General features: G+C 36.8%; 1 protein-coding gene across 1 annotated transcript in view; it reads right to left on the minus strand.

Annotated features, from left to right (window-relative positions):
* Positions 1-15,401, minus strand: part of LOC129445226 (uncharacterized) — a 76,652-nt gene that overhangs the window by 6,627 nt on the left and 54,624 nt on the right. Inside the window, exons 6-7 of the mRNA XM_073860062.1 lie at positions 5,661-5,813; positions 4,813-4,990 (exon numbers count right to left, since the gene is read on the minus strand). Coding sequence (XP_073716163.1) covers positions 4,813-4,990; positions 5,661-5,813 — 331 coding nt within the window. The remainder of the gene's footprint in view (positions 1-4,812; positions 4,991-5,660; positions 5,814-15,401) is intronic.

The raw sequence follows: 15,401 nt of genomic DNA on the forward strand, positions 1-15,401 counted from the left end.
AACTTGGGCTATCAAACAGAGCAGAATTATAATCTACATAAACATGTCATCCAGATTTACTTCTGCAGGAGTAGCCAACACACAAACACGCACACACCACTCCCCACATGTGTAGATAGATGCACACATGTGCCCTAGTCATCTTCAAGTCTTTGTCTCAAGTCTTTGTCTTGGAGTCACGATTGGCTGTTTTCTCAATGACTTGATCACATGCAGTGTCGACAAAAGTCACCTAAAAGAAGCTGCTGGTGTGCTGAAGGGTGTGTGCCCTCTGGTTGCCAGGGTAATAATGTCTTGACAAGTGGACAGTATCTTTCTGCTGGCCTCTGAACTGACATCAACATGTTCATCTGATGGTTGTGATGACATTCCTGATGTCCATGCAATGAAGTTAAAAGGTTGGTGAGAGACTACACTCGGGGCATTTCCAGTGCTGTGGGAGGCCATGAAAGCTTTGGTGATTTTATTGATGTCTTTTGAATTATTTCTTTAAGAATCATCGCTGCATGATAAAACATCAGAGAATCATCTGTGTTGGTGGCATTTTCTTTTGCAATATCTCCTTCAATTGTCATTTCTCCTTCACTTCTTCAGATGAGGAGGAAGCAACTTCATGCACAATCTCGTCAGCTGACAGATTGTCCACATATACAAGATAGGTTGTGGATGCTTTCAGGAATTTCAAGAAGGGATGAGACTTGTGAAGTCTTGCTTTTAGTGAGTGTGCCTTATAAGCTGCAATGTTCACTCCCTCGGTTTCTTCCACAGTTTTTTTGAAAAGCAAATTCAGCTTTGATAGTTGAAGTACTTCACGTTGTTTTACCAGCCTCTCTTCAATGACCGTTTTGCAGAAGTGTTTGTAACCATTTGCATATATGTTCATTTCTGTTCTTTCAATTTTTTGTGTGGTGAGGAACCGGGTATAATCTCGATAGCAGGTGAAGTGATACCGTGCTTCACTAGCCATCAAATCCCTGTCTTTGATATGGAGAAGGAGAGACTCATCCCTTCTCCCTTCAGCGGCAAGAAGTAATTTCCCGGCATGGAGTGTTTCACACAGTGTTAACTTTTCTTTTAACCTTTTCCTGCTGTGTGTCTGAACAATATACTTCTCATGTTTGCAAATAATGCATTGTACTGGAAACAGGTGTGGGGCCCGCTCGGACGTGTGAAGAACACGGGCGAAAGACCTCGGACCCTGTGTTTTAACTGGCGTTGCCTCACCATCCTCTGCCTCTACCACTAAAAGTGCAAAAAAAAAATGGGTTTATGTTCTGCATCCTTCCCCACATCTCTGACTGAAGAGAAATGGTTGGTGGTGAAAACTCATTCTCCATATTATATTGGTTCCACCTGTTCCCTTAACATGGGTAATTAACCGGTTTCACATCGTTCAGGTGTTTGGGCTTGTTGATGTTAATGATGCCATTATGGAAAGGCTAAGTTTTTGCATGTTACATAAAATTGCATACGGTTACATAAAATAAAACCAGTAAAAACGGACAACGTTATCTCTAAATTTACATTTTTGTGTCAAACTGAATATGTAGCGTAAGTGAATAAAATTAGTTAACAAGTTCAATCTTTCCTGGGCACGAAATGCACCATTGTTTTGACAAACGCGTCATCAACACCAGCACCTTTCCACGCACGCTATTGGATGAAGGCAACAAATACGTTATGAACGTCGGACCCCACGCGTAGCTGTTTGCTCTGTTCGTCTGTAAAATAACCTGGAGAAAGTTAACGATATTATAGTAATGTGCAAAGTGTGTGAGTGGTAGGGGTTGAACGACTTCAAATTATTTAAAGTCGACTGTTATGACAAAGTCGAGTTGACGTCGACTAGTCGATGTCAATCATACAAAACACAAGAGATGGGACTGCTTTGCAACATGCCACAATTTATTAGCAGAACATTAATACAGATGCTTATTATACAGAGCTTATGTTGCAACTTAAATTTAAAATGTAATACAAATCATATGTTGCTACTTAACGTTAACAATGCAACAATAACTCCCATTTTAAAGCATTTTTTTATCGATGCATGTCGGCATAACAATGCTAAAATTATACAGCTCCTATGTTGCAACTTAACATTAACAATGCAACAATAAATAAAAAAAGTATTGTGATTAATGCGACTAGTTGACGTCAAGCTTAAAGCGTCATGACGTTGCATTAACTCTTTCACCGCCATTGACAAGATATCTCGTCAATTAAGAGAAAACGCTTCCCCGCCAATGACGAGATTTTACGTCTTTCCGCAACACCGCTATTATCCACAAGGTGGCGCCCTTCCGCAACTTTTTAAACCCGGAAGTATTGCCCTATGTGTTTGTTTTAAAGATCGCTTTGAATGGGATCTCTATGAAAAGTCCGTCACAAAAATGGAATTATCTGGGGTGTTTTTGCAGAAACCTACCCATATTCAAAAGCTGATTACAAAAGAACCACTTAAGGTAGGATGAATCGGGTTGTTTTGTTCGAAAGCAGAGGGTCTGTTCTTTCATTTGGTATATTGTATGTTTATATATTTAAAGAAGAACATTTTCTGGAAGGCATTAAACTTTGGTGAAAATCATGAAAAACGCTGGGGCTGGCTGGGAACTTTTTTTTTAAAAATGCTGGCGTTGAAAGAGTTAAGGTCAACTTGTCGACTTGTTGGTTCAACCCCTAGGAGTGGCAACAATTTTTAATTGCTTTGTTGAAAAGCGTAGCGGTTGCATATAAAAAACTGGGTTATCCCTCACCACAGACCGTCTAAAACACAAAATCTCCCCTCGGCCCACCGTCTAGAAGGAAAAGGACTAGGACCAAGTCTACCTGCCTCCCGTAGCTTTTCCGAGCAAATTTTGAAAAAAGTTGATGGTGAGTTTAGCCTTGACACAGTTGAGGGGAAAACTCATCAAACGTGTTTACAGAGTGTGCGTCATGGCGCACTCACATTTTACTTTACTATACAGACCCCCTCTCCCCCAGCTGACTTGGCCGCATAGAGGACATGCACGCGCGCACACACAAAAGCGAAACATCTTCACATTGGATAAGAACACACCATCTCATAAATAATAATAATAATAATAATAATAATAATAATAATAATAATAATAATAATAATAATGAGACAATAAAGATTTACTACAGTGCTTTGCAATGTCACAGCTGTGACGTTAAAACGATATGGAGTTATATCAAAATAAAAGCTAAAAATTAAGTAGTTTTCCCCTAATGTTAAAATTAACAGATACTAACATTATCTTCCATGATGTGCAACACAATTAACTCTGTTAACATCTTAAATAAAGTGTTGGTTAGTGTTTCATGACGCTTTAATGTGGAACTACCACAGAAACTATTTAGTATTTAGGCTAATTACTCACTTCTTAACCTGCGAACAATGGCAGATAGGGCTCTCTTGCCCTCCAGTGGGTGCGTGACAACACAGAAAAACGTCTCTGTTACTATCGTAACCTCGGTTCTGTTATAAGAATAATACTTGCATTGAATTGTGAAGGCTATTAAAAGCATCTACATCAGTGTCATCCAGATGTACGTTTGTTTTACACCTAACAAACACAATATATGTACTCACACTGCTATAATATAATAACAACGTACATTTCTTGAACAATAGTTACCTTGGTTTAACCTACTGAGCTGAAGCTTTAGCTTCACTAACACTGCTGCCCAACTTTTCAATTCCTCCCATAGAGAAATCAGCAGCATCTCTGTAATATTAACATAAATTAAGTTTACAACGTTTGATGCGATTCATTTATATGTCCTAACGTCATATTAAAGTTGGTTAGCAAAAAAAAAGAGACAAATGTGTATAAAGCTCACCGATCTGCGAGTGACTCTGGCAAAATAGTGGACACAGCTGGAGGCTGGGGGCTCACCCAATGGTGTGTAAGCGGGGTTGAAGTAACAGTATCATAACTACAACGAGATTAAGTCACTGTAAGTCTGAGATTTTTTGGGGGTGATATAATAATAAAACACATAAGACGTAACGTTAGCTCAGTCAACGCTACTCCCATTTCATCTAGCATGCAGCAGACTGGTCACTTACACTTACAAGAACAACGTCGATATACCTGAATAACAGTACAACAATAATTACTCTACAAAGAAAGAATAATCACCGTTACCTGTCGAGAAGAATTTTTGCGAACTGCGCGTCTGTCTTGACACCTCTCTGTTCCTTCATTGCTCTCCAGCGTTGAAAAGTTTCTCCAAGAACGACTCTGGTTTTATTACGTTCTTCTGTCATTTTTCTCCTCTTCTCAGCGATTTCAAAAACACTCTTTTTTTTGCGTCCTCCTTCTGGCTTTTTCTCTTCCATTGTGTAAATTTGAGGAGGAAAGAATGAGCGACAATGAAAACAAACGACGGAGGTTCATGCGCTTTGCGCATGTGTCACCTGTGTAAAGGTACTGGAGTGCGCACGTCTCTCACAAGGAACGTAATGGCAGTGATTGACAAGCCAGAGGGCCAGCGATTGGCTGATGTTTTAAGGCCCTATCTTGTGCACTGATGACGTATATTAATATTATTACTTTCAGTGCTCATAATAAATAGTCTTTCATCAGTTAGTAAAGACTGTTTCAAGTAATATTGTAAAAATGTATAACAAAAAACATCCTCTTTTATACTTTTTATTAGCAAGTTTTGTGTTGCGTTATGATACTGAAATTGGTACAGAGAACCATCAAATTTTTACTGGTATCGGTACCAAGTACCAGCTACTGAAATTGTGTTACTGTGACAACACTAAACAGGTAAATATTAAGACAAGATGCTTACCTGAATGTATCAGATCCCCTTTATCTGTCTGTTCTTCTTCTTTGATTTCTTGTTTCAGCTCCATCCCACAGTCCAGCAAATTTACTGATGTCTTCTGATCTTCTCCATTACAGACAGAAACCAGAAGCTCAGTAGATGTTTGATCAGTGATGCCACTGACAGAGACCTCAGATACATCCTGAAAATAACATGAACAATTATATTTAAACTAATCTGAAGATGTAACAAAAGAAGCTTTATGAAGTTTCGTGCACTACTCCATAGTGAAATATCAAGCATACAAAAGGTTAAAATCCAAAAAAAAAAAAAAAAAACACAAGCACCTTCATCCACAAACTGAATGTACCCTTTGACCCTCAGTTTCTTATTTACTGTCAATTACAACTTACACAAACAAATTTCATTTTTGCAAAGTGCACCATCAGATTTTTTTTACACACAAACATCACAAACATGTAAACAATCACATCAACACAGTTGAAAGAGTAGTAGTAGTAGTCTGACACTGACAACGGTTGGTTCACACCAGACTCAAGTTCAACAATTTGCGCAAGTAGATTACATACAAAGTCAATGCAAAGACGCGATCAGATGCGTCCTCACATGGGGTGATGCGAATGACGTGATATGAACTGTGCGTTTGCCGCGAAAATGCGCTATTCGCCTCAAGCGCGTCTTTGCCCACGTTGAAAATATTCGCAAAAAGAGCGAAACATTTGCATGACACGAAGTTAAATCTTGCGAGTAATCTAGAGCGAGTAACGCAATACCCCGCATTTGTGTGTACGTAGCATAGAGTCAGAAAGGGAATCTAGAAATAATTACAACATATGAAGTGCAATACTTACTTGTTCTGATTTTATCGTTTGAGAACGAAGCGTTGGTATTGACTCATTATTCAGAATCAAGCTGGTTGATAATCCAGCGTTGAACTGACTCTCGTTTTTGAAGCAGTCTGGTGTAAAATGATTGGCGCAAACGTGTAACATTCTAGGTATTTTCTTTGGGACATTGCCATAAAAAATGAAATCTAACCACGATGTCCTCAGTGACTCAGATTGTGGGAGTCTATAGAGACTCTGATGTTCATTGGTACATCCCAAAACAAAACATTTGTAATTCCTCTTCAGCGCAGACATTGTAAGATTCCAGCTGCAACAGCGAAGATACAAAAATGATGGACTCTCACTCAGGGCTGTGTCTGTGATAATAAGGCAGATTGTCACCAGTTGTGGGCAGGACTTCTCCTTATATTGACATCATTGTAGAAGAGAATCTGAATCAGCTTGTTTGAAGAAACATCATCTGATTTATGGGAATAATAAAAAGAGTGAGTGGATATCTAACATTATATGTTGGTTGTTTAAACCCACTGTATACTGTCTCCGAAAGACAACTAAAACACTTAATAGTTATACTGACAATCAATAAACATTATTCAGTAAAAAACAACTCAATAGTAAACTAACAGACACCATTACATCAGCATGATTAAATCGGCAAACACCAAAAACAATGGGTCTTAGTTACTAAGCACTTGTATGCACCAAAAGGGGCAAAACATGTGTGTTTGGATGTTTTCACAAATAAAATCACGATTCAACAAAAACCTTTGTACTTGAATTTTATCTAAATGCATGAAAGAATTCAGGAACAACTAATAGCACACAGACGCAATAATCATGCAGGTTGATGAAAAAAACATGCATTGCGTCCTCACTTTTATAATAATTATATCAATAGAGTCCTTAAATTCGTTTATTTATTATAACAAGCAAAATAAATAAGTAGATAACCTTAGTTCAAACGTTAGCTAACGTTAAAAAATCTACAGTAAATCTATGTGTAATTGGCTGCCAACCCCCTGTTATCATAGCGGTGATCTATGATAGCCACTAGCAAGAACATTAAAGCAACATTAAAGAGTTTTTGCTCTTTGCTCCCCCTACAGGTTAGAAGCATACTTGTCCATTACCACTGTCGTAAATACTGCAGCATAGCTGGCTCTGATTGAATAGTAGGTCTGCTGTAAAGCAAGTTTTTGTAGTTTTCACTCGAACTACAGGACCGTGACCCGACGGTTGGAAACTTCTTTAGTGCAGATTTGGCCAATAGAAGGCTGCAAAGCGAATGTGAAAGTGCCGTTCACCCTGTTTCAAGTGGATGAACGACTGAAACTTTTTTGGAAACGTTATTTTAAGGTAGAAAAACTCTTTGGTGATGCTTTAAACCAGTAATTCTCAAAGTGTGGTCTGCCAAACCCTCCCAGTGGTCCGCCAAAAGATGACCTAAACTAGGCAAGTGTTTATACAATCGTCACTTATTTAAGTAGATTTTTAATGCACTTGCGAAACTGTGAAATTAGTTCTTGCCTTTCTGTTTTAATAACGTAAAAATTGATCGATTGGCTAAACCAAAGGGGAGTCAAAAGAAAAGATCAAGCGTCAACTGAAAGCAGCTAAAATCCAAAGATCTATTAGTTTTGTAATGTACTAGTTTTTGTTCATGTGTAAAATCCCTGTAATTTCAGTGATATTGGACATTAAGGGGAACATTTTTTCAGCATTTTATTGTTACCATAGTTACAACTAAAGACTTCATATACCTAACACCTCAGTTCTAAACTAATGGCTCTTTGTAATGACATTAAGTGGGACCTAGGCTATTATAGTATGTTTATTTGCATTTTTTTTCACATGTGCAGTTTGTTGTTCATATTAAGCTGCAACTCATTTCACATTTACCTTTTCAAATGAAATAAAATTCATATAATAATTTCTGAACATAGCATTGCATTTGTTTTTAAAAAATTAGTTTTTGACTTGAAACAGTTGCATATTAAACTTAAACTTAGCTTATCCTTCTATTTTGTTTTTTGTTTTTTTTGGGGGGGGGAGTGTTAGAGTGGGATTCTGTTAGGTGGTCCTCCGAAAAAAATTGGAAGATAAAGTGGTCCTTGGGCTGAAAAGTTTGAGAAACACTGCTTTAAACAAACAGAGACCGGAAGTAAAGTTCCGTACAGACGCGTAACCGCGACAACGCGCATCAGTCCTGATGAAAGCCTACACATGTATTGTGTGAATTAGGTGGAACGTTTTTTTGAGAGAATTTCAAATGTGCGAATAAATACGAAACACGACTGTAATTAGTGAATAAAACCCAATATTCATTTTTAATAATACTAACTACATATTTTACATGCTGCACTGTATGCTGGTATTTTCAAAGCTTTGCTTAAGGTCAACAAACTTATCTCAATCAGGAACATTTACCTGATCTTATTCAGCATAAACAAAAAATATGATTTTCATACTTATCTTCAAGTTACTTCGTTACCTTTGTTGGGAAAATATTTTTATATTTGACTTTTTTACAGTGTAAAAAGATTAAATGATTGTTGAAACAGCACAAACATTTCTCTTCAGTCATTCATCTCCTCAGCTTTGTGTCCAGTAACGCCACCTCTTTCTTCAGCTGAGAGATTTCTGTGATGAAATCATCAAATAACCAGCATGGACAGATCAGTTCCTACTGAATAACACAGACATCATTTCAACAGGATTATAAAACAACAGCTGCTTTGACTGTAGTAAATTTACTGTAGTAAAACCAATGTTTTGCTGATAGTAATCAATACACCAAAAACATAGTTACTGCACTTTTACAAAAAAAAAACGGTTAATTTCCGTAAGGGAAATCAAGAAACAAAGCTTTCATGACTACAAAAGTAACTCAGTCTGAAAATATTAATATCATCGTAAGATTTTAACGCGTATAACAAGAAACAGATATAAAAACGTTGCTTACCCGAAATAGATGACAAACACAACCATTAAATCACATAAATGATGAAGAACACAAACACAACATGGCGCTTAAAGAGTTAGCTTCTTCTTTCAGGTTTAATGGCGGCTGGCAACTCATCTCAAAGGTTCATTACCGCCACCTATTGGACTGGATTGTGTGTATTACAATGCCACAAAGGACAAAAATCCTGTTAAATTCTTTCAGTGTTTTTCAAAAATTGTGTATTCTCCCAGATGCTTTTCCTAATAAATGCTCAAGTGTCCATCCATTTGTGCCTTTAATTCTGCCCGATCCAGAGTAAGCTGCTGCTGCTGCTCCTCGTGAGTTGTTTCTTTTCCTACAGAGTAAATATGTCGCTGCCTACTGATGTTATTTCAGTCATTTTCTCCTTAAGGTATTTTTTATTAAAAATAACGTGTTATAATACATTCATATAACATTTCAATAGACAATTATTCCAGTAGGCCTAATAGAACAATTTAATTATTCTAGATTTTATTCCTCCTCATTATATGGAAATCTGTTTTACCCCTTGTCAAAAAAATCCTATTGGAATTTCAGTTTATCCTGTAGGATTCTAATGGATTCTTGAAATCCTATTGGACATTCAGATTTATTTTAGTAGAATTTCAGTTGATCCAATATAGGATTGTATTCGAGTTAAAAAAAACTACATCCTATTGAAATTTCAGTTTGTCCTATAGCATCATTTTAAACTATTAGATTTTCTATTATATGAGAAATCACAGATGTAGATAGATAACTGCAAAGAGCACCATACTGCATTGTAAGTAACAAACAACAATAATAATAGATAACAATTAATAATTATTTGTCAAGTAATCATAATAAATCAAATACATAGAACGCCTGCACAAAAACAAACGCCTGCGCACTTCCCTATCACACTTTGTAGTCATTAATATTGTGCATGGGCATCCCTTGGCCTGGGGAAGGCCCTTTGTAAGGCCCTACATAGCTTACATAAAACTTTTTAGTTTTCTTCCAAATACTCCACACACAGTTGTATTTTAAGTGGTAAATTTCCGAGCCCTGCCATTGAAAATGAAGAAAATGCACACGAGATCAAAAGTGAAATGATTTTGTTTATGCTCAGGTACCCTTTTCAAAATAATGCATTATACACTCTAAAAAATATTGGGTTGTTTTTAACCCAGGCCTGGGTAACTATTGGACAAAACACATTTCTGGGTTAAAAATGACCCAAATAATGGATTGTTTTAACCTAACTGGGTAAAAACAACCCATTATTTGGGTCATTTTAGCCCATGTGTTCTGTCCAATAGTTACCCAGCCCTGGGTCAAAAACAAACCAACACCCCCTGGAGTGTATATTTAAAATATTTCACTTTAATTTGTTACTTTAAAATTATGTTTTTAATCAAAATTAATCGACAGTAATTTGAACAATATTTGTATTTTTTGTGTGTAGTCGACTACTGTTTTAGGTGTTGACTAGTCTCACCCTACTCCAAAGACCCTCGTTTTCTTGGATCTAAACATCTGGTGGAAATGAACCATCTGGTGTTTACAGGCAACGTATGTATGAAATGTTTAGCACTGAATCTTCTGGGCCTCTAAATTGGCATTAAAACATCACTTTTAAGTCCTCAAAGCTTACACAACTATGCATATACTACAAATAAATATACAAAAGTTACATTATTAACTCATTTTTTATTTTCTTTCAAGACAAAGGTATACTGAGAAGACTTTAGTGGACATTAAAAAAATACAAAAACACTGATCTTTACATTGCTGTAACAGCAATGTAGACAAGCAGACTTCACCCAGGATTCTAACCCAACCTTGCAGCATTCCAGTCAAGAAAACTTTGCTCTCCCACACTTCCTTGTTTGACAAAAACAATATGTAGGTCTGAGGTTCGGAACTGCAGCCCATGAGGTCCACTTTCCTGCAGAGTCTGCGTTTAGCACTAACCCTGATCAAACTCACCTGTCTGTAACTTTATAGTAATAAATGTGTTTGATATGCTATGATGCGCAGATAAAAGAGTGAGAGCACAGACTGCACTGTACTTTGATATTAAACACTGATCGTCTGCTCAGTCTATCTGGGCAGAAGCTAAACTCTGCTGGAAGGTGAAGATGAGAACCTCATATGGCTATAGTTCAACAAGACTTGTCTAAATCACTGTCAAGTTTGTTTCACATCAACACATAGAAGCGACAATGAGGTGTAACTGTGGAGCCAGGTGTAGGAGGCAGTCGTGGCCTAATGTTTAGAGAGTCAGGCTTGTAACCCGAGAGTTGCCGGTTCAAGGCTCTGACCCGTCTCCCAATGCTTCCCACTGCTCCGGGCGTGTTCTCCAATTTTCTTCTGCAAACTAAAGCCCAGGATACACTGCAGGATTTTTGAGCTCTAAAAGATAATTACCTTTTTATACTTTGCAACATGGAGCATTTAAACGTGGGTACGACAAGCATGTAGACTGTACGATGATGACACCTATTGAATCGTAGGCTGTGACGGATGCAACACACGTTAGCGTAATGTCATCAGCATGCACTACTGGTAAATAAATACAAGTACGCAGGTCAAAGAAGCAAACACACTGGCCCTCATTTATCAAAAGTGCGTAGCCTACACCAAATTTCCAGCGTACACCTGGCGTACACAGAAAACCACGGTGACTTATCAATATGGATGTTAGCGTACGCCTCAGGAGGTGGTGTATGCACGTTTTGAGTTAGTGCGGAAATGCGCAGAAACACAATCCCTAACACCTCAAAACTAAAAGATATGATATATTATGACCCACTGTAAAAAAAACAACATGGTAATTATAAACTTCAGTGTTTATTTTTATGCAACATGGACTTCAATGTTTAATTTGTGTGACTTTACCAAAGCATTGATTTGTAGGCATATGTATTCCTTCAGTTGCGAGCCTGTGCGCTTTACCTGACGTTTCAGGGCAGAGCATGTGAACGGAGCTTAGCGGAAGCGGAGCTCGCTCAACCCTGAACGCACTTTGATAATTTGCTAGTTCGAGAATCTGTGAAAACGTCTAGCAATAAGTTATGGAATTCAAGCTTTATACATAAATGTAAAAATCAAAGTTAAGGTTGAGCAGAATTGAAATGCAGTGCCAAGAGACTGTAAGAGTTAGCAAATATTCAATGATAAATAAAGAAATGAAGGCAAGATGGTTGTGTTGAATGGAGCCGTGAATCCGATCATGACATGCGGAAAAAAGATTATTCGTGGGCACGACTTTATGGACACAAATTAAAAATTATTTTTCTTATTCAGTCTAAAGTATGGCCATAAATTTAGAATTTGTGCCCAATATTCAATAGTTTGTTCCTTGAAATGAATTATTATAATAATTCGTAATTACAATTACAATTATTATTACTTCAAATTATGAATTAGCCTAGTAAAACATGTGGATGTCATGGAAATTTTTTTTTAATTTGAATTATATCCAGAGCTCCGTATCAAACTGCCCAGCTAACTGAAAAAAAAGTTCTAAGAACGTTCCCTGAAAGATCCCAACGTTCCCAAAAACGTTCTGCCAATGTAAAAAGTATCCAGTTTTCTTGCTGTTCTAATAACATTTTTGTGTTGTCTGAACGTTAGAGGAATGTTACATTTTAAAGCAATAAGGCCAAAGCAGCAGTGGGTTACCAGTGCATTTTATAACAATAATAAGGGGCGTTGTTAGGAACGACGCAAAGCCCCCTTTAAAGCTTTTTTTATGCTCGCGCTTTGGTCCGAAACAGACGCGCCCGCGATTTGCGGAGGCTTACCACCTAACGAACGAGGCATTTATGGTTGATGCGCTCGCTGCTGCACTATTTTTTTAACCACCAGGGGGTGACGCGAGCAATAAAGTCAAAAACAAACACAAAGAAGAGGATAGAAGTCGTCCGCTGGATCAACCCTAACATCAGAGTTTGATATATAAATATGAGAACATGAATAAAACAACAATCTTTTAAATATGTCTTTATTAAACATTATCATTTCATTAACGTTTTTACTAAACAAACAGTACAGACATCTTAAGGTTTTAATCCTCGTCCAGTGGTTCATTCAATACAAATATAAGCCAAACATTCTGAATCATGTAAAAGAATGTGTTTTAAACTGCAAAGTTTCTATACTTTACTTCCAGAGTGTCAGATAAATATATACATTGTTTTGCTTGGATTTATCAAAAAAATACGTCATAGGCGCGCCTGCTCGGACAGAATCGCCTCGAGTTCAGTCATTTTCGGATGCAGAGCCGCACGTAAAGTTACGACCACCTACTCCGCGTTGACGTCATTTTTGCCTTGCGTACCAACGCGCCCATGCAAACGCAGCGAGCATAAACATAGCTTTAGCTGTTATAAAATGCACTGTAACTCCCCTGCTTCGCGGGGGTTATTGCGTTTATAAAACTTCATATGCATAACGTTAGCGGGATTTTATCAAATAAAACACAAATAAGTTCTAATTATATTAGTAGAAATATTACTCTTCCAACAAACAAAGTAGTTCCTAAGAATCAAGTGTGACAGAGATAATTCCATTTTTGTGAAGAACTTTTGTAAGAGGTCAGATTCAGAGCCTGATAAAAACACGCTGTTTTTAGTGTTGAGTTAATGCGTCAGTGTTTAAGTTGGGTAAGATCGCCACTCAGTGGATAGCGGAAAATGAATTTGAGTTATAAACTCCTCAGGGAGAGTTTTATCTTTATTGATGAGATGACTCAATATTTATTGAAATTTATCTGGATATCGCCATAATTGTGCAATTGTATACAAATTAAAAATATGATTAAAGAGTGTGGTGTTTATTTTCATAAATCAGTACGCAGCCACAGTGGCGCAGTGATACTCCTGTAATGCGGTCTGAACCGTGGGTTTACCGGGGTATTTTATCACGGCTTAGAACACGTTTCAAACAATCAGAATGATGAACCAGAACTGCCCGTTTTATAATACCATTTTTAAACGCTATGACAATGTCATGATTTAATGTTCAGACAATGTTTAAAACAACAACTGTTTATTATATTGACTTGTTTGATTGTTATGTAAATGATAGAGAAACATTGCATTTTATTATATTTATTTTTATATTTATATTATTTCATTATATTTATTGTATATTTTATAAAACATTATTTCTGAATGTTCAGTAAATAAATTGCTGTAGTAGAAAACACAATTCACTTATTAGGTTTAGATGTTGATGTTTTGTTTGATTTTAAGTCACCATTATTGTGATTAGTGTTTGTTTAAGTGGGACTCTTGACCCTTGACTTATGCTAGTTTTTTTCCCTTGTTGTGTTAACTTTGTGTTAATACAGCACATTTCTTGTGAACATGCAAAGCTAATAGTGTAATTCTGTGGTGTTAGGTACATAATGGCAAAGATCATCACCTAATTAATGTATTAATCGAAAGTTTATTTTCTGTCAATAATGTATATGAGATCCAGCTCTTTCACAGCAGTTTGTCATTAAGGAGTTTTAGAAACTTTGGACAAAAATATCCACTGTATAATTGGGACGCACAAACATCAATAATCAGAGTATGAATCTCAACCATCAACCTTGTCAACCACGCAAACGCATTGTATTATAACAAATACACAAAATAACTTATTTTTATCTAGGGGTGGGCAAAATAGCATCAAAATTACCATGATATTTCAAGAGTATTTGCGGTAATGATATTTATGATGGTATAGAAAAAATATGAAACGTTTTATTGGTGATTGCAGCCAATGCCATTACGTGCCTGTAACAGCTGAATATTTTAAAATAAACAATTAAATCATTGTTAAATAAATGTGTGTATTTAGCTGAACAGTTTCTTGTCAATGTAGTCACTTTAGTATTACAAGTTCTGTTTTCTTTTAATTTTATTCTGTGTATGTTGCATATACAGTGAGGAAAAGAACACCCTGCTATTTTGTAAGTTCTCCCACTCAGAAATCATGGAGGAGTCTGAAATTGTCATCATAGGTGCATGTCCACTGTGAGAACCATGATCTAAAAAAATCCAGAAATCATAATATGGTTTTGTAACTATTTATTTGTATGATACAGCTGAAAATAGGTATTTGAACACCTGTCTATCAGCTAGAATTCTGACCCTCAAAGACCTGTTAGTCTGGCTTTTAAAATGTCCACCTCCACTCCATTTATTATCCTAAATTAGATGCACTTGTTTGAGGTCGTTAGCTGCATAAAGACACCTGTCCACCCCATATAATCACTAAAGTACTATTCTGCCGAGATTAGGTTTACATAGGGAGGTGGGGTAAAGCAATTTTTATCAGAGCTTCTCAGTGATTTTAGTCCAGTCCGAATGCTCCATGTCAGTAAAGATTACGGACAATGTCAGTAAAGATTACGGCGACTTTTACCTTCTGTAAAAAGGTCAGGAGAAATTACCTTAGGTAATACTAATCCAGTGCGAATAGACCAGCTGTAAATATACATGTAAATTTCTTCACTTTGTGTAGTTTTTGTGTATTTTTTCTTATATAGAAGCGCTTAAAGAAGCACTTACTTGCGTTCTAGGCAGAATAACAAGCCAGTGGCAAGTCAGTTTCTGAATAACACGACACAAAAAAAAGTACAATTTACTTCTCAGAGGCACGGAACTGTTTATGAAACTGATGTTCTCCCCAAACTGAAATTAATCACAGTGTTTTGCGTGTTCCTTGCCTGTTTCATGTTGTTTGCACATCTGATATCAGGAAGCAAGGTAAAGTGCACCTGAAGACGAGAGGTG

The sequence above is a fragment of the Misgurnus anguillicaudatus genome, chromosome 3 (assembly GCF_027580225.2).
Source record: "Misgurnus anguillicaudatus chromosome 3, ASM2758022v2, whole genome shotgun sequence".
NCBI lineage: Eukaryota > Metazoa > Chordata > Actinopteri > Cypriniformes > Cobitidae > Misgurnus > Misgurnus anguillicaudatus.